The following is a 20,919-nucleotide window of genomic DNA, read 5'->3' on the forward strand; positions in this document are numbered from 1 at the left end:
GGACCTGCTTATTCCACCCAGATGTCACCACAGCTGGCAGGATCTGGCATTTGCTAACACTGAATCATCTCAGCTAACCCGGAGGCCAACCAGAGAGAGAAACCTTGCCTAATAACACAAACATCCCACTCTGTGTCTGCCTGGGCTGCGGACTGTGCAGTTGGTGTCTGAAAGCAGCTCTCAAGCCTTTCAGCTAAAGGAACCAAAGTGTCAGCAATGGGAGAGCATCATTAGGGGCAAGTCCTCTGCTCTCCCCACCATGCTGGGAGCGGGCGACAGGGCAGGCTGCTCCCTGCAGGGTTTTCTCCACTGCTCAGCATTAAAAGCCCCACAGTCCTGGAAAGCTTGGCCATGCCCCTGGGGAGCTCACTCCTCATCAACACCCTGGGGAAGGTTTCCCTTGGCACTAGTGCTTAATGGATTCCTTTGCCTCCTCTCCAGCCAATTCAAACCTTTTAGAAAAATACGTAAACATTTTAAAAATCCCCCGATGGGAAATATTTTAATTTTATTCACCGCCGCCAAATGTCAAGCTCAAATTAAGCAGATCCAAAGCACTCTCTGCTCTTGCCCCCTGCCAGGCTGAGCACTGCAGGCCAGGAGTTAGCAGGGACCTGGTGCCAAGCCATTCCTCACACTCTTTTCACCATGTCCCCGGAGCATGGCCCAGCAGCTATTGCAGCAGCGTTGAGGAGTATGGAACAGGACAGGGGGGTCCATGCAGACAACAGTGCTCCTTGCATCCCACCACTCCCCCCCAAGCTAGCTGTGATTCCCCTCAATTCACCTGTTGATGCTCCACTCGGGATCGATCTTCTGGATGGTGGGGTCCTCCGTGTAGTTGTACTTCACCTCCGGATTGCTCAGCTCTGCCCGGTTGATGTTGATGAGGATGGGGGACCCACCGGGGCTCTGGCCAGGGGGTGTCCTGCAGCGGATCTCACGGGCGCTCCTCCTGGGGGCAGAAATGCAAGAACCATCAGACATCAGGGGAGGCGATCGTCATCCCTGGCTACGTGGGAGGGCACAGGTCAGCCTGCYGGTGCGGCTCTGGGCTGCTCAGGCCACAGGGAAGCCCATCAGGGGGCTGGGCTGTGCTCCCTGCCTCACCCCAACTCCCTCTCCCCTTGTGAGGCTGCTGGGGGGAAAGAGAGAGAGGGGGGAGAAAAAAAAGAAATGAAACAAAAGGCAGCTGGGAAAGCCTGAGCAGCTCCTGAGCGTTCCCATTGCGCGGCTGCTGCAAACAGCAGCGATTAGGGCTGATAACCAGTAATTACCGCAGGAAAATATTTAAAGAGCCGCTCCATTATCATCCCTAATCTAAAAATTATCCACTTCATGCCTCAGGGCTTTGTGCTTTTAGAGAAAAATCCATGTACTCTGGGCTCTTCCAGGATCCTCTGACACAGAGGTTCTGGAGGGAGAAATTCCTCCAGTCGCCAACGGGGGACGGCTTTCTCAGTCGGTGCACGGCTCCCCAGCACAGGCTCCCTGCCACCAGTGTACCTGTGGGTCCCACCACCTCTGGGGGTGCCCGTCTCCCAGCCTCCTCCACCCTCCATGCCCCAGCGCCCCTTACCATGAAAAGGCACAGGGCCGTCCCCCGATGGTCACGGTGACATTGCTGCCAGCGTTGAGGTGGCTTCCTTCGATGGCGATCCAGGTGCCACCGGAGAGAGGGCCCCGGGCTGGAATCACTCGGGAGAAAGTGGGCGTCTGTCAAAGGAAAACAACAGTCCTGGGGTTTGAAGGGCTGAGGACAAAAACCCCCATCTCAGAGCACCTGCACAGGTGACAGGGACGCCAGGAAGCTGCTCACTGCAAAGCAGAGGGTGCTGTTTGACAGTAGCGGGGCATGAGGCTAAGGGCTGACAGTGCCAAGAGCACTGCAAGGAGGCAGAGCAGGGAAAGCCTCTGAAAAATTCAACCACAACAACTCAGTTTCTGCCCAAAGCACCCACACCTTCCCCCAGGGATAATGATGAAAAGGCCAGTTTTCCATCTCATCTGGAAAACAACCCGACCCGCAACAGCTCAGAGACTGAGATACTGTCCCCAAAAAGCCCAGTATGACCTCCCTCTCTGCCTGGAGATCCTTGTGTAGACCTACCACGAAGGTGAAGCTCTTGGGCGACATGGCCCTGTAGCTGGGGGAGCAGTCCCGGATGCACACTTCTACACGGGCGTCGTGGACCTTGCTTGGGCTGGCATCTCTGATTTCACACACAATCCTAAAGGATGCAGGAAAGGAGCTCTCAGTGCCTCCGCACCAAGATAGTCCCTGGACCATGGCATGGACAGGCCAGCTTTAGAAAGGACAGATCTGACACCAAGCTAAGGTCCCAGCAGCCAACAGGGTTCATGAGAAACCAAGGAGGTGGCTGTTGGTTATTGCCAGCCCTGGGGAGATCTTCCCCAAAACCCTTGGGCTCATCACCACCACCCAGAGCCAGCAGAGCCACCTGGTGCTTCTCTCCCAGTCCAGCCTGGTCAGCTCCATGTTTTCTGTGGCCATGGGCGACGGCCGAGCACAAACACACCTGTCCCCTAGATACTGAGGTGACTTGGAGCATGGTACCCAGCTCTCAGGCGCAGCGCGTGCCCACCCCTCGCAGGGCACTTACTGCTCAGCACTGATGTATTCGCTCTCAATGGGGATGCACATCACTTTGCCAACGTGAACGCCCCAGCGAACATCTTCAAACTTCAGGCCCAGGTTCTCTCCGGTGATGGTCAGACGGGTCCCTCCTTGCCTAGGGCCCGTTTCAGGTGACAGCTAGGAGACAGCACAGCACATCAGCAACAGGACCAAAGCAGTTAGGTCTGCCGGCTGCAGCATCAAGGAATGCCTCACTGGGGCACGGCGCAGCCCACGTGGCCATGGGACATGAATTAGTATCCTGCCAAGCAGCAAGGAGCAGAGACCCACATTGCTGCCTGCACCATGAACCAGACCAGACTCCAGCCACCTCTGTTGTGCATCCCTAGGACCCCAGAGCGCAAGGATGGGAGAAAAGGCTGTAGTGCAAGGAAAGAGAACGGCTCTTTACCCAGCCTTCAATTATAACAAAAGCCAGAGTGTCAGGTGCTCCAATGTCGGGATCTGTCCAGCCTTCGGGCGGGTCCCATGTACCTGGGGATGAGGTCTCCAGGTCCAACATGTCCTTGAAGTAGAAACCATCTCCACTGCAAAACCAGCAGTGACTCTGCAGAGACCCCTCCCCTCCTACCCGTTGCACAGGAGGCAGAGGGAAGGAGGGGGCGAACAGGTCTTGCTAGCCCCAACCCGGTCTCTCTCCGCCAGCAAAACCTGTGCCAAGGCCAGCTGGGAAGGGAAGGGAACCTCTGCCCCGGCGATGCGCCTCATTTAGCAGGATGATTCCCAATAAAGCAGACAGGTGTGGCCTGACAAAAGGCAGCAGGATGACGGATGAACGGAGAGGCACAGGCCCACCGCTGTCTCTAACAAGGTAATTACAGGCAATTTTACACCAGATCTCACTGGCCCCGGGGTCCAGCACACACCTGCAGCACTAACCAGAATTAATGGCAGAGCTGTGTGCACCCAGGCTGGGGACAGGAGATGGGGGTCGGTCACTAGCAACGTGAAGCCGGAGAGGAGGGTGAGGGAAAAGGCAGCTGCCGGACGCAGATTAGGAAGAGAGTAACCGAGGTCGGATCAGCCCAGCCRGACAGGAGGGAGTTGCATCTTGACACAAGAGAAGGGGCCACTTTGAYGCAGGTGAGACCCTCCTCTGCTCCTACTGGGAGAGATGTCCTCTAACGCTGGGAAGTATGTCCTCACCCTCAACAGGCCCCGACAGGAGGCTCCTGGGTAAACGCACRCTCTCCACTGGAAACCACCCTTTCCATCTCCGTATGCCCAGCACCTGGACAGACTCACCCTACAACGAAGCAAGCACAATGCTGCAACCCTGGGGCCTGAGCCTGCTGGGTACCTCCTCCTTGCTCAGGAGGAGCTCCTAGATRTCCTCCTTTGCTCCTAGATGTCACCCCCAGCCACAAGGAAAGACAGAGGAGCAGAAGGAGAGAGGGAGACATGCAGCGATGGGTGTTGTCCCCACATCCCATCCCGAAGGACTGCATGGAGACAGGAGCAAATCTCTGCAAGCAAGGCCAGGCCACAGTGAGTACCACTCCGGGGTTAATCATCATTCCTCAGATTTGCACCAGGGTTACCCCCTTCAGCACACTTGCCCAACACTGCTCTGCACAGCTTCCAGCACCGGGCAGCACAGGAGCAGCTAATCACCCGCTGCAGACGCAGGGAGAGTTTGGGATGTGCCCAAGGTCAGTGGCAGAGCTGGTAACAGCACCCCAGGGCTGGGCTCCCACTCGCGGACCACAGGGCCCGTTAACTCGCAGCAGGCCCAGGGCAACCCCAACTCCCGAGTCACAGTTTACACGGTGGCAAAACCGTTCGGGGCTTCAGGGCATTGCTGTTTGCCTAAACTCAGCGCAGCTAAAGTCCAGTATTGGGGCTCATTAAGTCAGCTGCAGCAAGCGAGTGGGTTTGTTCTTCCCCCTAAATTGAGCCCCGCTGGGGCAGCCGGCAAGAAGCAGCTGTTTGTTTAGTATTTTTAAATGAGTGTTAAAAGCTGCTCCAGCATGTTAGACTCTTCCTCCTCCGTGGCAAACCTGACAAGGGCCACGCGTTCAGGGAGAAACGAGCCCAGGAAAGAAATGACATCGTTCGCTGCACAGCACAGGAAGGTCACGGCTAAACAAGCCATGCAGGAGGAGGAGGGAGCTGGCAAGGAACGCAGAGTCTGTCCCGAATTTCCCTTTTCCCCCCTCCATCTCCGAAACCCCCAGCTCCCAACCTGACAAACAACGTTGCTTTTCTTCTAATTGGTTTCACAGGGTCCTTTCAAATCGACAGGCAAATGGCTTCTGCACAAGCGGTGCGCTCGCTCCCAGTTCTAGCAGCTGGAGCCAGGCTGGAGGTGTGGGGTGCAGAGGGTAGGAGAGCCCAGCCCACCCAGGAAGAAGGRACATCACTCTGCGGGTCACAGCCCAGCACCAGGCATGACCTGGCACAGGTTTGGGGGCTGCTTCTCACCACTACCGAGCAATGAGAGAGGGTCTGGTTGAGACCAGGGGAGGGTGAAGAACCATGGTCATCTCCAGCCAGCCTAACCACCTTTCCATTCGTGAAGATGTCTGCACCCCAGCTTGCTGGACCAGTAAAGAGGCTCCAAGGTTTTCTGAAATCACTGTAGGTCAGACTCCTGTCTTCCAACAGACTGCTGCCCTCTCTGAGCCAGGCTCCTCTCTTGACTGTTTCCAAGACTGTCTGTATCCCTGCCTCATATTCCCGGGTGAGGGACAGGGGTTGCGGAAAACAGCAGTAGCACTCCTGCCTGCAGCCTGTAGGCTGATGGAGGACCTTCAGACCAACAGCTAATCACATCCAAACTAGTTACTCAGGTGACATCTGCCCCAGGACTAAACAGAGAGGCACAGAGGTGAAGCCCACCTGCTACCAGACCCATTTATGCTGCACCTACAATTACTGAAACAATTTCTAAATCATTTGGGGCTGGAGAGCCTGCCGTCAAGGTCAGACACCACTAGCTAATTGGAAGTGGCTTGAGAGCAGTGGGTGCAGCATCTGATGCCTGCAGCTCACAGCTCCAGCTCCCCTCCAGGGTGCCCAGGTAAGTCTCAGGGCTGGAGCCATCACAAGCAGCCCGTGTACCCCTCGCCATCCCCAGGACAGCAGCAGCACCAAGGAGGCCACAAAATGATTTCCAAGTGTTCTTGTTGTCCCAGCCAGGACCAGCACTAGCAGTTGTGCAAGTTGAGCTCTGTGCCAGTGGTGGCTCAATCTCCTCCAGCTCCCCACTGAAACTGTTAACAGCCTTTTCTTGTGGAGCATCCCAACGAACGGCCCTTCCTGAGATCAGGCTGTCCCAAGAGACACAGTCCTCACTGACAGACTGGGCTCCCAACTCCGGCAAGACCCCAGGATGCTCACGAAACCTCTGATCCCACAGGAGGGAAGGGTTAGGGTTAGGGAACACACAAATCCTCTTCTCTTCACYGTTAAGTGGGAGAACACCTTCTCTGCATGCTGGGTCCTGAGGATTCACGCACGCCCCACGTCGGCAAGCCTGCTCCCATATAGGGTGAACGTCCCCCGTAGCACTGACTGCTCTTGGACACGTTCACCTCGCTGTTGCCTTCACTTCAGCTGCCTGGGAGGGTCAACTCCTCGGCTCTCCGAATTCAAGATGACCACCCAATCTGTCATTTTGGAAAAGCAAGGACTGGCAACAAGAGCCTGAGAGCGCAGAGGCAGGGCCTACAGCGAGGCGAGCACCAGCAAACCTCTGCCACACTTCCCCGAGGCCCCTCACCTCTTCCAGCCCCTCTTCTGCTCCACCACGGCCCCACAGCAGGGCTGGGCCATCCCAGGCGTGACCCAGCCACCACAGCCCCCGCTCCCACTATCCCGAGGGGGCTGGCCTATGGGAATTCAACCCAGCCACTGAGGGAAACCATCTGGGATGGCGATGTCCTGCAGTGGCTCCATGCACACAGCAGCAAGCAGTCGTGAAGTTGCCCCATCACTTCCACGTACTCTGCCTCCATTTTTCTGTCTGTAAAAACTGCTTCCCTCATGCACATAACAACGGGAGGACTAAATCAGCCACTGGATTCACTGTTCACAAGATGTAAGACCTTCCATGGGGATGCAAGCTCTGAGGCTCAATGCTGCTCTCCCAGGGAACAGACCCCATCATGCCACCAGTACTAAAGCAGTACCCAGCACACAACTGGAAGGAAACTCTTTGCAGGCAGTGCATCGTGCAGGCAGGACTCTTGGCAGGCAGGGACGTGCCCACGGGGGCATTCCCTTTCCCCGCACAGCTGCCACCCGACTCACCGCAGTGCTTGTAACCTGCAAGAGGCAGGCGGCTTTGGGGAGAGGCATGACTCTCATTTCCAGTTTTCATCAGATAAGACACTGAAACCCAAATAGATTAGATACTGTGCTAAGACGCCGGTAATTAAGACCGCCAAGGCCTGCCTGGTCTGGAAGCCATGAGTAAATAGAACATATCAAACAGAGTTACCCACCAATCCCTCCTAATGCACTCGGAGCCAGGCCCAACAGACATGTTAACATTGATATACACAAACTTATCAAATGAAGGTCATAAAAGCTGTCAGAGACACAGAGATGATGAACTGCCAGCCCCAGCAGGCACGGTGACAAGAGGAGGAGCAACCTGGATCCATGGCTTTCCCAGGATCCTCCATCCTCACTCATGAGGAATGATAGGAATCCCAGAGACAGGTCAGAAAGTCAACGCAAGCCATGGACACAGAGAGGGGATTTAGCCCTAACATCTAAAGAGGTGACAAGGAACAGACAGGCCCTGAGAGCAAAAATGCTCAGAAACACCAAGAGGGTTCAGCCACTCCGAGGTGCCAGCCCAGAGCCCCCTCGCCAGCCCCAGCCCGGTCCCCTCGCGAGGCCATCGCCGCACAGGGCCCATCCTCCCCCGTCCCCGCATACCTTGGTGATCTTGGGGTCCGTGCAGCGGCTGTTGCCGTTGCTGGCATGCATCCAGATGTTGTCGTGGGTCTGGCAGTGCTGCCGCAGCGAGCAGCGCTTCTCCGACACGCACCAGCCGCACTCAAAGCGTGGGTCGGCCTTGAGGCACAGGCCGCAGCTCTCCCGCAAGGCCGAGCACTTGTACAGGTGGGCTGCAAGGGCAGGCAGAGCACGGCAGGTCAGCACGGCCCCCGGGTCCCACCGCTTCRGCACCAGCTCTCACAGTCCCCAGCCAAAAGCCACCAGCCCACAGCAGGGAAACCCCCAAATGGCCAGGAGACACCAAGACCCTGAATCTGATATGGACACAGAGCAGGTTGCCTTTGGGCTTCTTGTAGAAAAGCCTCTTCTTTAGAAAATCAGCCGAAAATCGGCACTGATACAACCTGAAGCTGGGGCAGGGGAGACAGAGCTGCCTTCCCACCTACCGTCGCATCCCGCACTTACCCTGGATGTTCTGGGGGTTGTCGATAACAAAATTCCCATTCCAAACCACGGACAAGTTGACTGGGAGGTCACTGATGTCATTCCCTTCGTAGAAATACTGCAGGAGGGGACAGAAGGAAGCAAAGCCCGTTAAACRGCAAAGCAACACACCTCAACGAGAGGCACGGAGAGGTGTATGAGACCATAACACGGATGTCTCCCCCATCAGCCATGAGAAGATGGACAGAGGCTTGGTTCAGACTAGCCCGACCACAAACAGACAGGCCTAACACAGCCACTGGCCAAAGCACTGGACACAGCACGTGCAAACCAGTAGGCTGGACTGACAAAAAAACAAAACAACGAAAAACCCAGAGGGTTTCCAAATAGACCAAAAATCCATTAACCCAAAGGTCTGAAAGTGCTGCTGCTTGCAGAGGGGGAAACAGATAACCCCTCTGAAGCACACACCCACCTCTCCCCACCCAGAAACTGGAGCCCCACGAAGGGACTGAACCCTTTGCCACATCCACTGCGACTGTGCAAAGAAGTCCCCAGCTTCAAGAGCAGTCCCGAATTACAGGAATTACATGAAGTTCGCAGCCACGTGGCCAGGGGTGGGCCAGAGCCAGGCTGGAGCAAGCGTGGCGCGACATTAGCCCCTGGGGAGGTCTCGGGAGAGCACCGCTCCCYGCAATGCGCTGCCTCCACAGGGCCCCCCCAGCCCACACGCTCCCCATCGCAGGCTGCGCGCCACCTCGAGGGCCTTCAGCTGCACCGGCTCCCTCCTCGCTCCCGCCACCGGCACCACTGCCCCAGCTCCTATGGCTCTTATGCCGCTGGCGAGTGGAGACATGACGGAGAGGGATCCGGGTGTCTTGGATTCAGGGGATCTGGTGCATTCTCGAACCCCACTCGAGCTCCTCTGCCAGACTCCAACACCCACCGCTATGCCGATGGACCCACCTCCAGTAGGCCCTTCGCTCCTTCCCCCCTCGAGCTCTGGTAAGCACGGCTTCCCCGCAGCGACCCCAGACTGTCTCACTGATGTTGCGGGCAGCTTCCCTTCYAGGCCAAGATCAAGCCCAGGTAGCCCCAGCAGTGCCAGGGCATCCCTCTCCCAGCTTGCACGGACCACGGCTTGCACAGCCTCCACGCGCCTCCCTGCTCAAGGAACACGCCGCCAGCAAAGGCTTGCAGACCAGCTCTCCGCAGCCGGGAGGCAGCGGCATACGAGGGTGACTTCGGGGAAAAGCACCAAGATAAATTACCCTTCAGCTGCACAAAACAGCAGAGGCCCAGCCAAGAGCCGGGGGAAGACCCGGTCTCATCTGCTCGCCCGTTTAAACGCATCAATGACCTAACCCACCTTGTGCTGGTCCTCGGCAGGCGCCAAGTCCAAGAGCCACGGCGGCAAGCTCCAGCAAACAGCTGCTCCCGTTCCAGCACCTCCTCCCCACCCAAATCCTCTCTCCCCGGCTTGAAACCTGAGCCAAAGTCCTGGCAGCCCCATCAATATTCCCCGCACAGCCTCCGCACGCAGGCGGAGAGGTTTAATCGATACGGAGACAGGAAGGCAGTCGGAACCATCCCTGACAGCTAATGACCTCCTTCGGCAAGAGATTCTCCGCTCCTCTCCGGAGAAAATGACAGGCGTGTCAGGAGAGATTAAATGAATGATTCATGGGTTGCTGGAGTTTGTTAGGGAGCCGCGGATGCTCGGGCAGCGGCTTGCCCAGGCTGAGACCCTGCCTCTCCGCTCTCCCAGCTCCAGCCGCAGGAGGCACCGGCGCATTCGGCAAACCCACAGCCGTGCCCGCACCTCGCCTCCTCCCCTCGCCCACCCCCTGCCTCAGCCATCCAGGCCTCACCCTCATTTGTCAACAGCCTCGTTTGCCTCCGGAGCGAGGCTGACCCTGGGCCAGCAGCCATCAGAGCAAAATCGCTTGCTCTGATGCTGGCAAACGGCTCCCAGCACCCCAAGAGCGGAAGTGGCATCCCCGGGCTTTCAGTTACGAAGGATCTCAGCACTGCTGGGAAATGGGGAAACTGAGGCAGAGCGCCCAGGAATGGTGGGTGGTGAGCCGCCCCGGGTGAGACAGCAAGCCTGGTGCAGGAGTACTCAGCAACAGTCAAAGGGAGTAAGAGGCACAGAAGAACCTGCCAGAAGACAGACGGCAAGGGCTATTTTTCTTCCCTCACTCGCCTGTCGGAGCAGCAGGGACCAAGAGCCTGGGCGCACTGCCGGGGAGAGCGGCAGGGCTGGGGCTAACCAAAGGGCGGCAGGCGCTGGGCGATCCAGCAGAGGAAGAGGAGGAGGATGGGGGCAGCTGGCTCCCGGCCACTCTGCTGGGGCAGGCGAGAGGAGGGCTGGTCCACAGTGGTGGCCTTTCAATCCCACTCAGCGTAAGGCCAAAGGCATTCAGGGTCCATGCCCTGCCCAGCAGAAGTCCTACCTGTCCCTCGCTACCAAAAGAAGAGGGTTTTCCCTGCCTCGCTCCGACGTGGGTCCCACCGCCTACAGAAATATCCCACCTCCAAACCACCCAGAAGGCTGTGAAACTCACAACACTGGTGACCAACCCAGAGGAGGTGGCCTCAGCACCTCCTCAGAAACTGCCCCCAGTTGCTGCCCCACAAAGCAAATTCGTCCCTTGCTTCAGCCCCTGCCAGCACCAGAGAAAACACCAGTGCGTCCGGTCTGCTCCACCAGCTCCAGAGGAGGCAGAAACATGGCCCTCAGGAGAAGCCAGCATGCCCAGGCAGCTGTGGAAAGCGAGAGACACTTACATCCTTCTCACCCCACCACACAGCTGGTCCCTCCAGTGCTGAGTCTCTCCCATCTGGGCAGCATCACAAGCTGCAATCCAGCATCAGACAGGGTACCAAAATGGTGCACGTATCTGAGACAAGACATGGTTGTACCAACGCACCCGCACCTCAATCCCTCTGACCCCATGAGGTGCAAACGACCACATCTGGTCCTGAGTTACACCTCTGCAGCTCTTGGCTAATGGTCCTACGCCCAGGGGCCACTCCACTGAAATTCAGGGAGGAAGACCCCAAAACACAGTCCTTGCTGAGGAGAAAGGCTGCTGCTGCTAAAAGCATGAAACATCCAACTGCAAACCCATCCCCTTCTCAAGAATCCAACAGTTTTGCCAAGAGCTCTCCTCTCCAGGAACAGCTCAGCTACACAGACCTGTGCGGGCTCCCGGCGCTCTCCAGGCATGGCACCGTGCAGTGCGGCTCAGAGGATTTTTAGCCACACTTCCATAATGCACCATCTACCACCAGGGCCTCTCAGCAAACAGCCCCGTCACTGGTCCTGTGAAGACCCAACCAGGACTGGACTGTTCACTTTCTTCTATCCTACATCCACCCCTTCAAGCAGCCAGAGGCAAAAGATATCCCCAACAGGACCACAATTAGGGGCTAGCCAGACCTGCAGTAGCAAGTGGAGACCCTTGGCAGCACGAGAGAGCCCATGTTGGGGAGGGATGCATCGGCGCCGGAGCAGAATTTAGCTGTGACGAGCCACGTGGCAGCGTAAGTGAAATTGGCATTTTCAATTTGTACTCTGACATGTCTCATTTGGGGCCCTGGCATCTTGGGAAGGCATCCAGCCTGCAGCTGTCCAAAACACTTATTTGCATCTCTCTGCCCCGGCTGCTTTTGGAAATTAGTTCTTCTGGGAGGTGGGGTGGAGGGTGGGGGAAGAAGAACAGGATGAGAGGCAGAGAGCGTATTAACTCTTCATGTGCCAGGCCCAAGGCAGCAACAGGTTTGTAAAGAAGGGAACAGGCGCAAGAGACTGTTTCTGGCTCACAGGACAGGCCTCCCCGTCCAGGCCCCCGTGCTAAGCATGCTGAATTTGCAGCAGCCCAAGCAGACGGAGGGTCACTGCTTAAGCAGCCTGAAGTGCAAGGCCGCATGGAGGTGAGCGGCAGGCAGGACTACGTGCCGTTCTCCCRGCAGGCATTCACGGCGTGGGATCACACAGGAACAGAGATAGCAATGCAAACCGTGTCCTCAGCACGTGCATGTMCGCCAGCAGCATTTTACCTGCCCTACAGAGATGGGCAGCAGGCCCACAGCTTGGAGGCCGTCACAAGTCCCTGCAGGATGCTGGGAGCTGGAGTTGCCGCTCTGCTCTACGCGGGCAGAGCTGTGGCCAAAGGGGCTCAGGCTTCCRCCGTCTTGGAAGTCGACATCCACCGTATCGGTCTCTAATTCCCAAAGCATCTCCTAGTTTGCAGAGCCACAGAGCTCCCTGCTGCCGGGCTGGGGGGAGAGCAGAGTCCAGCTGAGATGCAGCATCGCATCTCACCAGTTAYGGGAGCATGGGACCACAGCCTACCCCTGGGCCACACGGCCCCCAGGTTATCCCAGCAATCTGGGATGAAAACCCCCAGCTGCTTGCTTCCCCGGTCACTTCAGCTGCTGAGCCCAGCGGCTCCCGCTGCAGGAGAAGGAGGGCTCTGCCAGACTGCAATYGATTAAAGCCTGATGTCCGGAGGTGTTCAAGCACAGGCTCTCCTCTCCTTCGGCCACCTCGGGGAGGTCCCCTCCAACAAGAGCGGGTTTCTCTGCTTTCCCCTGGTCACCCTGGCGCTAGCCCCRTCCCCCTGTGACTCAGCCCCGTGAAGCCAAGCCAGGCTTTTCCGCCTCTCCAGACCAGCCCCAGCTTCTCCGGGAAGGTCACACACAGAAAAGCAGAGGCGCAACCAGCCTCCCAAAGCCCGGGGACAGGGTGGGGAGCGAGGGATGGCAGCCACACGGAGCCTCAGCGGGGAAGGCAGCCAGCGCCGCGCAGCCAGGGCCACAGCCACGTGCTGACGTTACACAGGCACAGCCAAAACCGCCCCCTGCTCTCACTCCCCTGAGCCTCTTCATACCCTCAAATATTTTAACCCTCTTACACACTGGAAAATCCCCCTACTTGTTCCTTCTTGGGCTTGTCCTCTTTGTGGCTGGCCTAGGTTTCAGGTTTAATCAGTGCAGCAGAGCAGCCGGGAGAGACGAGGCCATTCGGTGACCGTCAGAGCAGTGAGAACTCATGCCACGGTAGCAAGGGACCGGCCATAAACGAGAGGGACAGGCTGGACATTAGGGAGGACGGAGGCTGATTCCCCCTGGCACCATACCTGTTATTTACCCCTGCACAAAGCGGATGCCTAAGAGATGTGGTTACGACCAGATGTGGCTTTGCATGGTGTAACTCACCACACCAGGAAAAGAGGCGGAAAATCGGGTCACCACCTGATGAGACAGCACATCTCCGGGTGGTTTCCAGTTTCGAAATCAGGGCAGGCTGAAAGAGGAGTCACGCTGCCAGCCAGCCCTGGGTCACGGATCAGGCACCCTCGTCGCCGCCGCCAGCCGTAGCTGCTGCTGCCGTAACTCAGCGCCGAGCATGGGAAGGACGATGCCCCTCTCCACCCACAGGACTGCAGGTCACTGGTGCTGCAGGGGAGCTGGCACAGATGGCTTCTGGGCAGGTTCAGGAATCCAAAATAACATTTGCATTGAATGTAATAACYGGTTACCTGACAGCTCCAGTGCTCACACATCTACCCAGGAAACCTTTGCATTTTAAGAAACTCAGCCTTAAGCTTTCGCTTCCCCTTTTGGCACCCTGATTAGCAGGTAAGCACCTTTTCCCGACCTTTTCCAGATGAGGGAAGTGAGGGACAGCTACCCACTTAGTCAGTGCCCTCATTAGGGCTTAGTTCCCATCTCCTGGCCCCCAGCCCAGACTGCTAAACCCTTCTGTCACGGGCTCCTCACAGCCTGACCCACCTGGGCTGGCTGATGCAGATCACACAGGGGGTGATTTACAGGTCTCTCCAGCTCATGAGATCCAAACAAGAGCCCAGGGGCAGCCAGCAGGTCCCATCACGCTGGCTCCTCCCAGCTCCTCACTAACACATTGCTAAACATCCATTAAACACTTAACGGTTATTAACATCCCAGTTAATCAATCTCTGTGGTTGCCAGCAATTTGTGAGGAGCTGTGGGAGGGGAGGCCAGGGCTGGTGCGAAACACAGCGGGGACGTACCGACCCCAGCAGCCTTGCTGCGACACCATGCTCTGCTCTGCAAACAGACCCAGGAACCCTCAGTTGTACCGAAGCAGGAGGCACCACGGCAGCTGACTCTAGGATGTGGTATGGGAACGAGAAGCTTGCTCTGGGAGCAAACAGTGACAGGCACAGCCTAGAGAGCAAACAAATGGCTGTTGCAACAGAAAAACGTGCTCATCACCCACCACGGCACTGCCAGCAAAAGGGAACRGGAGAATACATGTCATCGAGTGAGGCAGCAGCAGAGGCACGAGCTCCTCAGCTCCTTATCTAACCAGGAGCAGCCTTTTGGTACCTTTCTGGAAGAGCCTGCCCACGCGGCAGAGCGTGGAAGAGCCAGTGGGGGATGCGCCAGCCCCACCAACCTGGACATGGCTATTCCCAGCAAGGCTCCTTTCTCCAGGGAAATGACTCAGCCAAGAGGCCTCCTCGCCAAGCCTTTCTCAAGACTCTTCATCCAAAAGTTATCTCGGAGATCTTCCTAAATAACAGCTGACAACCTCACGCACTTCTCCCAGCTCTGCTTCTCACGCCTACCCCGTCCCTGCAGTTTGTCCCACACTGGAGACACCTGCCGTCCCGGCACCAGGCGGGCAGGCACTCGAAATCTGGGGGCAGATCTTGCCGAGATGCACTTCAGGGGGCTCCAGCAAGCACCGCTGGCCCATGCTGACTGGCCAAAGGCCCTGGCCCTCCCCAGTCCAGCCACAAGGCACTGTCTGCCCAAGGACACCAGATCCCTTGCCGTAGGGCAGCTGTCGTGCTGGAGGCATAACCTGTGYGAAGCAGACTTGAAGGAACAGAGGGATGCAGCACCAAGAGAAAGACGACAGAGGGGTTGTTCCCCTGCCCACTGCGAGCTGTGCAAACAAACCCATACATCCAAATTTTCCTTACAAACACCCACTCAAGGTCCTCTCCTCCCTCTCACACGCACCATCCCCCTGGACTGCATTTCTGGAGGAATGGTTTGGCTGCAGCTGTGTCCTATTTTTCTGTAGTTGATGACCTCAACTCCTTCCTTGCACTACGGGGACGGCAGTAATGTACATCGCGTCTCGCCAGGGCTCAACTGCAATTCATCATTATTTTATCTGCTGGAATTTAATTGGATCCTATCAAACTCTCCTGATACTCCCTTTTCACTTTAAACACTGCTGCAGGAAAGATAAATGTAGGCACTGCTAGGACAGAGAGCACGGCTTTGTTGGCGAGCGGTTCTGGGGTTGTAGACTCCAATCCTGTTTCCCTCTTCGTGGCTGGTTAATTAGAGATACATATACTGGAGGTGTGCAGCACTCAGAACAGGGCATGTGTGCATGATTTATGTGCCTCTATAAATACACCCTAGGCCTAGTAAAATCCTGTCATATACACAACAGCACAACTTGACAGCAATGCCTCGGCTCTGCTTCTGTATCTCCTTTTGATCTTTTTATGTAGGTCTTCTCCTTTCCTCTATCATCATATTCAAGTTTCTTCAACTGGATCCGTCCTGCCCAAAATTCAGCAGGGTGTAAGAAAGAACCCAAGACCCTGGGACTGGATCACTAATGCCTACGCTCCACTATGATCAAATAAATAAATAAATAAATAAAGTAAAAATCTGCCAGGATTTGCTTCTCTTCCTAAAATCCAGTACCAAACATGGAACTGGGCATCCCAAACTCCGCTGTGCCTGGGTACCACAAGGCTGTCCGGTAAGAGGAGAGGGTGGCACCAGGACTCCTGGTGGTTGCCCGCGGCTCTGCCACCTTCAGGCAGCTCCTTCACCCTCTCCGCACCCAGCTCCACCGTCGCCTCCAGGACCGGAGCTCCCCACCTCCCATGGGTAACACTTGAACAAGTCCCCTGAAGACCTGCGATGACAGGTTTGATAGACGAGCACAAAAACAACACAACCCAATCAACTCTCATCTCACACACAAAAAAACACTCTTAAACTCTGTCTGTCTTCCTAAACACCTGCAGAAGTGCCCACCCCACCAGCCCCGCACAAATCAGCTGGCTCCGTTGGGTGACCTGGGGCACAGGGAGGAAAGCGTCCCAGGCCCACATCATTTCGTCACGAGGGCAAGGACAGGGGACGGAGGGAGGGGGTGACATCTGGAGAGACGGGCAAGCCTCGGGTGGCGTGTGCYGGGGGCCTGGCAAGGAAGGACCTGAGAGGGAGACACGGCATTGACACAGCTGCTCACCACCACATGTGGCTTTTGTTAAAAAGAAAGGGAAATAATTGATGCATGAGGCTTAATTTAAAGTGCTGAGACAACAAACTCAAATACTCGTGGAAAGGAGATCAGGATTCTTCCTATTTTTATATTTAAAGGGAAAGAACAGTCTTTGGGCTATTGCAGCCTTAAGAGGAACATCCTCAAGAGAAAAAGTGAAATCCTTGACAGTGAAATCACTTGTAGCCATTTTGCCGGTACTAGGATTAAATTTGATCAAGTCAATCATTTGAATGCCTGTTTCTCCGTTATAAGCAGTGCTGCAGATTCCAAATTATGGTACTTTCCACCAGGGAAACTGTTCATTTTTTGCAGCAGGTGGAAGGACAAGTCCCTTACAGGGATGACAGATGGAAAGAGCGGGCAAAGTTAGGGGTTGCTTGGGAAGTGAAATTCAATGCTATTACCTGCATAGATTTAGAGATATGTGACCATTTATCTGTCCTCTATTGCAAGGAAGTAGACCTGAAAATGTCTGCCTCCAAAAGATTTAAAGTAATTAGCAAAAATTAAAATTTACTGGAAAAGAATTTATTTTCTTATTTTTTTTGTTTTTGCTTCTTTACAACATACACAGAAGGTCTTTAAGGTTTTATTTGCTTCCCTCTCGAGGATGAGAAAGAGATATAAGTGGGGAGGCAGAAAAGGGGTTTTGCTGCTTGCTTTTTGACCTGGGATGTATGGGGAACACCAAGCCTGGTCTCCCTTGAGTATATTGAAGATCTATTGGGTGTCTCATATGATGTTTATAGTCGACACTCAAACCTTAATGAATGGACTGTTGAATATTTAACAAAGACATCCCTTCTTCAAAGTGCTAAAAAGTCACTGGAGTTTGACAAGCACTAAAACTAAACAAAAGACAAAGAGTTTTAAGTGGACTTGACTTATTATCCCTTCCATTCACCCTTAATTCAGGAAAGCATCCCTAATTCAGCAGAGTAATTAACCTCTTGTTTAGATCCCATTGAACTCATGGAAACAAAATGCTTAAATGCCTTCCTGAATCGAGGACATCAATTTCTCACTTCTACGCTCCGAGGATATCATCATTTCACTATTTCTCCACTCACCAGAGCGTCTTCCACACCAGACAAGACCTGAATTCCTAACATGAAAAACGAATCAAAAGTGAAGACACCAGTAGAGCTTTCCAGCCCAATCCACCCATTTCCAGGAAGCAGCCGGGGCCACCCGCTCGGTGCCTGCACCCTGACACCCCACTCCCTGCGGGTCACTCCGGGGTGACGGCGCACAAAGCATGAAGTGCTATCAACAAGCCAGATGGACTGCAAAAAAGACAGGGAGGAGACAAGTTTCGCAGAAGTGTGAATTTGAATCACCCACACTATAAAGCAGCCTGGCTAAATGCCCTCAAACATTAAAGCAGGCGAGCAGACCCTGAAAGTAAAGACAGTTTCTTTCAAGCCAAAACTTTTTTCTTCCTTCTGTGAAGCTACCCTGTGCCTGAAAACAAAGACTTTTGGCTGAAACCTCAGCGCCGCAGAGCTGCTGCCTCCCATTCCCAAATCCATATGACCTGCAATGTCACTGACTGATTTTCCAGCCATCCTGCTTTGCTTTCAGGATGCGTCTGGCAATTTTCAGGTCAAACGGACAGTGCTGCTGGCCAAGGAGAAGGCGCCTGCCACCCGAATCCTGCGTGGGGACCATACAGCAGGGAGCGACACTGCCCAGTGACTCACAAGCCGACAAATCCTTTTGGGCAAGAGCTACAGAGGCCGTGCAGCTCATGACACCAGTGCTGAAAGCCACAGCATTGGTGTGGAAAACACAAAAGGTGCTTTTTGCTACTGCCTCTCCTTCTGGCTTGCAAAGTGAAACTTACTGGGGAAAAACAAGCCCAAAATTATCCAGGATCCCCAACCCAACCGCCTACCCCCTCTCCTCAGCTACTTAAAGCCTCTGATCCTTTCCCAGCTCCAGGCCTAGCTGACTGCATCTCCAAAGGGAAGAGGCAGACATGGAGAAGAGAGAGCTGCCTGCTCGACTCAGCGTTGCAGGGCAGAGGGGAGACCTGGCAGGAGGAGTGGGCAGAGCTGGCCAAGGGGCGAGGACGTGGGGTAGCCCCATGGCTCAGGGCAAGCAAAGGCAGAGGCTCACAAGACGTCTCCTCAAAGCGGAAGAGCCAGGGACTGGTAAATCACTGCAAAGGATGAACTTTTGTCACTCAGCAGCAGCAGCAGCCTGCTTCTCCCTTCATGCTTTTTATTAGGAGGAAAATCACAGCTGGCTTCCTCCTGCCCCAGCAACACCCCCCAGCATCAGCCCRAAATGGCCTCCTGGGGACACAGGGGCACCACACATGTCCCCATGAGGATACAACCCAGTTCTGCTCCTTGGCTCATCCAAAACATCCACTGGGATCCTGCCCCACAGGTAATGGTCAGGGCAGAAAAGGCATCGCTGCTTCACATGAGCCGGGAGGCCTCATCTCCTGGCACCCCTGCCGGTGCTGAGCTGGGCTYGGCTGACTAATCCCATTGACCTTAACGGAGCGACTCATAGGATGCAAGTCAGGCCTGCAAATTGGCAAGCACAGGAAAAAGGCACTTTTTCCTACGGGCTGCCAGAGCCTACATCCGCTCCCCGCCCAGACTTATCACAGCTCCTGCCCAAGACAGGCATGGTTTTGGCTTGCAGGCTGCTTGTGCACCTCTGCCCCCAGGCTGAGCCCGGACAGGCTCACCCGCTCACGGGGACAAAGAGGCTCCATTTCTTAAACCTTTTGCAATGGAAAATGCTTCCTCCAAAGCCTCCGCGCTGCCGGGTGGCACAATCCCCTGGCCTCCTCCCCAAGCCCATGGGGCTGCGAGGAGGTCGTGCACAGGCATGGGTGCTGAGCAGGTATTTGGCGTAACTGCCCTCCTGCTGGGAAAGYGGTCACTCGGCTGACCTCCGAGAAACTTCTCACGTGGCTGCAATAGAGATGGAGGAGCCGAGCTCAGCTACCAGCAACGAGACCCCAGCGATGGGACCCCCGTCCTGGGGATGTCTATGGTGATGAGACGGGCRATTCGTCTCTTGCAAACAAAAGCAGAAATCCGTCATGCCCCTCTTGAATCACGAGCACTGGGCTATGCCAACTCCTACAAGTCAGGCTACGAAACACAAGCTCTAGGAGATGGGCAAAATGGGATCCGGAGGCAGGTCCACATGGAAAGCACTGGTGAGGGAAGCAGTTAAAATTGGAGATTAAAACTGGGGACAATCAGCCAAGTTAACTTGGCGGACACAGCTTGCTGCAGCACTCAAACGCACTTCTTCCCCGGACTCCCTGTCCCGGAGTCAGCATTGAGACGACAAACCTTTGCTCACGCCACCCACAAGGACAGCTTCTTCCAGCAGACCCTTGCAGACACGTCTCCAGTCCAGCATCTTTCTACTACAACCCTCTGAGCCGGAGCTTGCACTTCGCGCTGCTGGGTGCATTAACGTCCAGGCCAAGCACTGATCCTCCTAAAAAATTTCCACCACRGAGCCCAGCCGTTCTGGACGGGAAGCATTTTTGCTCCTAATAAACTGTGTGTGTTGCAGAGAAAGAGCCCTGGCAGCAGAGCATCCCTCCCAGCATTAGCACAGAGGGCACGAGGCAGAGGACTCGGGATGCTCTTCACGCCCAAACCCTCTGGACCCCAGGGGTCCTGAGCACACAGCAGGAAGGAGGGAGCCAAGGCCGATCTTCAATGGCTTCTAAATGTCACTCGTGCCACTGAAGGACAGGGGAGCAGGGATTGGCACTGGTGTGAGGCTGCAAATGAGCTTTCACAGTGTGAGTGATGGAAAACAAATTTTAAAAGGATTAAACCACAGGGAGAAGGGAGGGGCCGTCTCCATGCAGATGAGGAAAGGTCAGTGCGGAGCCCAGCGGGGCAACCGAGGAACGAGCAACGCCGTCTCCCTAGAGGGGGTGGCTATTAATACCTTAGATCTGTTTGCTCACGGGCTCGGCGCTCCCTGCACAGGAGCCACCGTGCAGCACGGGACGCACACGCGCAGCTCACAGAGGGGGCCACAAAACGCCTCCTCGCTTCGGGGCTCAGGGACAAGGCAACCGCAGAGGGCAGAGCGGTCTGCAGGAGAGAGCTTAGCGGCAGAGGCGCAGGCAGCGCAGCGCCGCCGGGGCTGGGCTGCAGAGCAGGCAGCCTCGGGGGGAACGACAGAGCTGCCGGCTGGAGCCCAGGACGAACCCGGCGCTGCACGACCAGAGGGAAAGCACTGGCTGGGCTGGGAGGCACGAGGGTACGCGCACGAACGCAGCGGGGCGTGCGCAAAGCAGAACGACTGAGAAGACGCTGGCTTGTAAAGCGGGATCGTTGGTGTTAGGGGAAACCAAGAGCAGGCAGGGAGGCAAGAGGGGAGGGGGAGGCAGGAGGGGAGGGGGAGGCAAGAGGGGAGGGGGAGGCAAGACTCTGCAACGTCCGGGCCAGCTGGCTCTGGTCCAGGCAACTTTCCTTGGCTTTCAAAAGCGAATCTCTTTGGAAGTGCTCCTAAAGCTTGGAGGGGTCCCCAGGGGCGGCGCTGGCTCAGCRGCAGGGGTGTTGATCCTATCCGGAACAACCCCACG

The 20,919-nt window shown here is 55.8% G+C and overlaps 1 protein-coding gene across 1 annotated transcript in view; it reads right to left on the reverse strand.

Annotated features, from left to right (window-relative positions):
* Window positions 1-20,919, reverse strand: part of PLXNA1 (plexin A1) — a 146,839-nt gene that overhangs the window by 36,457 nt on the left and 89,463 nt on the right. Inside the window, exons 10-15 of the mRNA XM_026055043.1 lie at window positions 8,036-8,132; window positions 7,550-7,740; window positions 2,625-2,776; window positions 2,111-2,231; window positions 1,580-1,716; window positions 788-955 (exon numbers count right to left, since the gene is read on the reverse strand). Of these exons, the coding sequence (XP_025910828.1) occupies window positions 788-955; window positions 1,580-1,716; window positions 2,111-2,231; window positions 2,625-2,776; window positions 7,550-7,740; window positions 8,036-8,132 (866 nt within the window). The remainder of the gene's footprint in view (window positions 1-787; window positions 956-1,579; window positions 1,717-2,110; window positions 2,232-2,624; window positions 2,777-7,549; window positions 7,741-8,035; window positions 8,133-20,919) is intronic.

The sequence above is a fragment of the Apteryx rowi genome, unplaced genomic scaffold, assembly GCF_003343035.1.
Source record: "Apteryx rowi isolate R43461 unplaced genomic scaffold, aptRow1 scaffold_98, whole genome shotgun sequence".
NCBI lineage: Eukaryota > Metazoa > Chordata > Aves > Apterygiformes > Apterygidae > Apteryx > Apteryx rowi.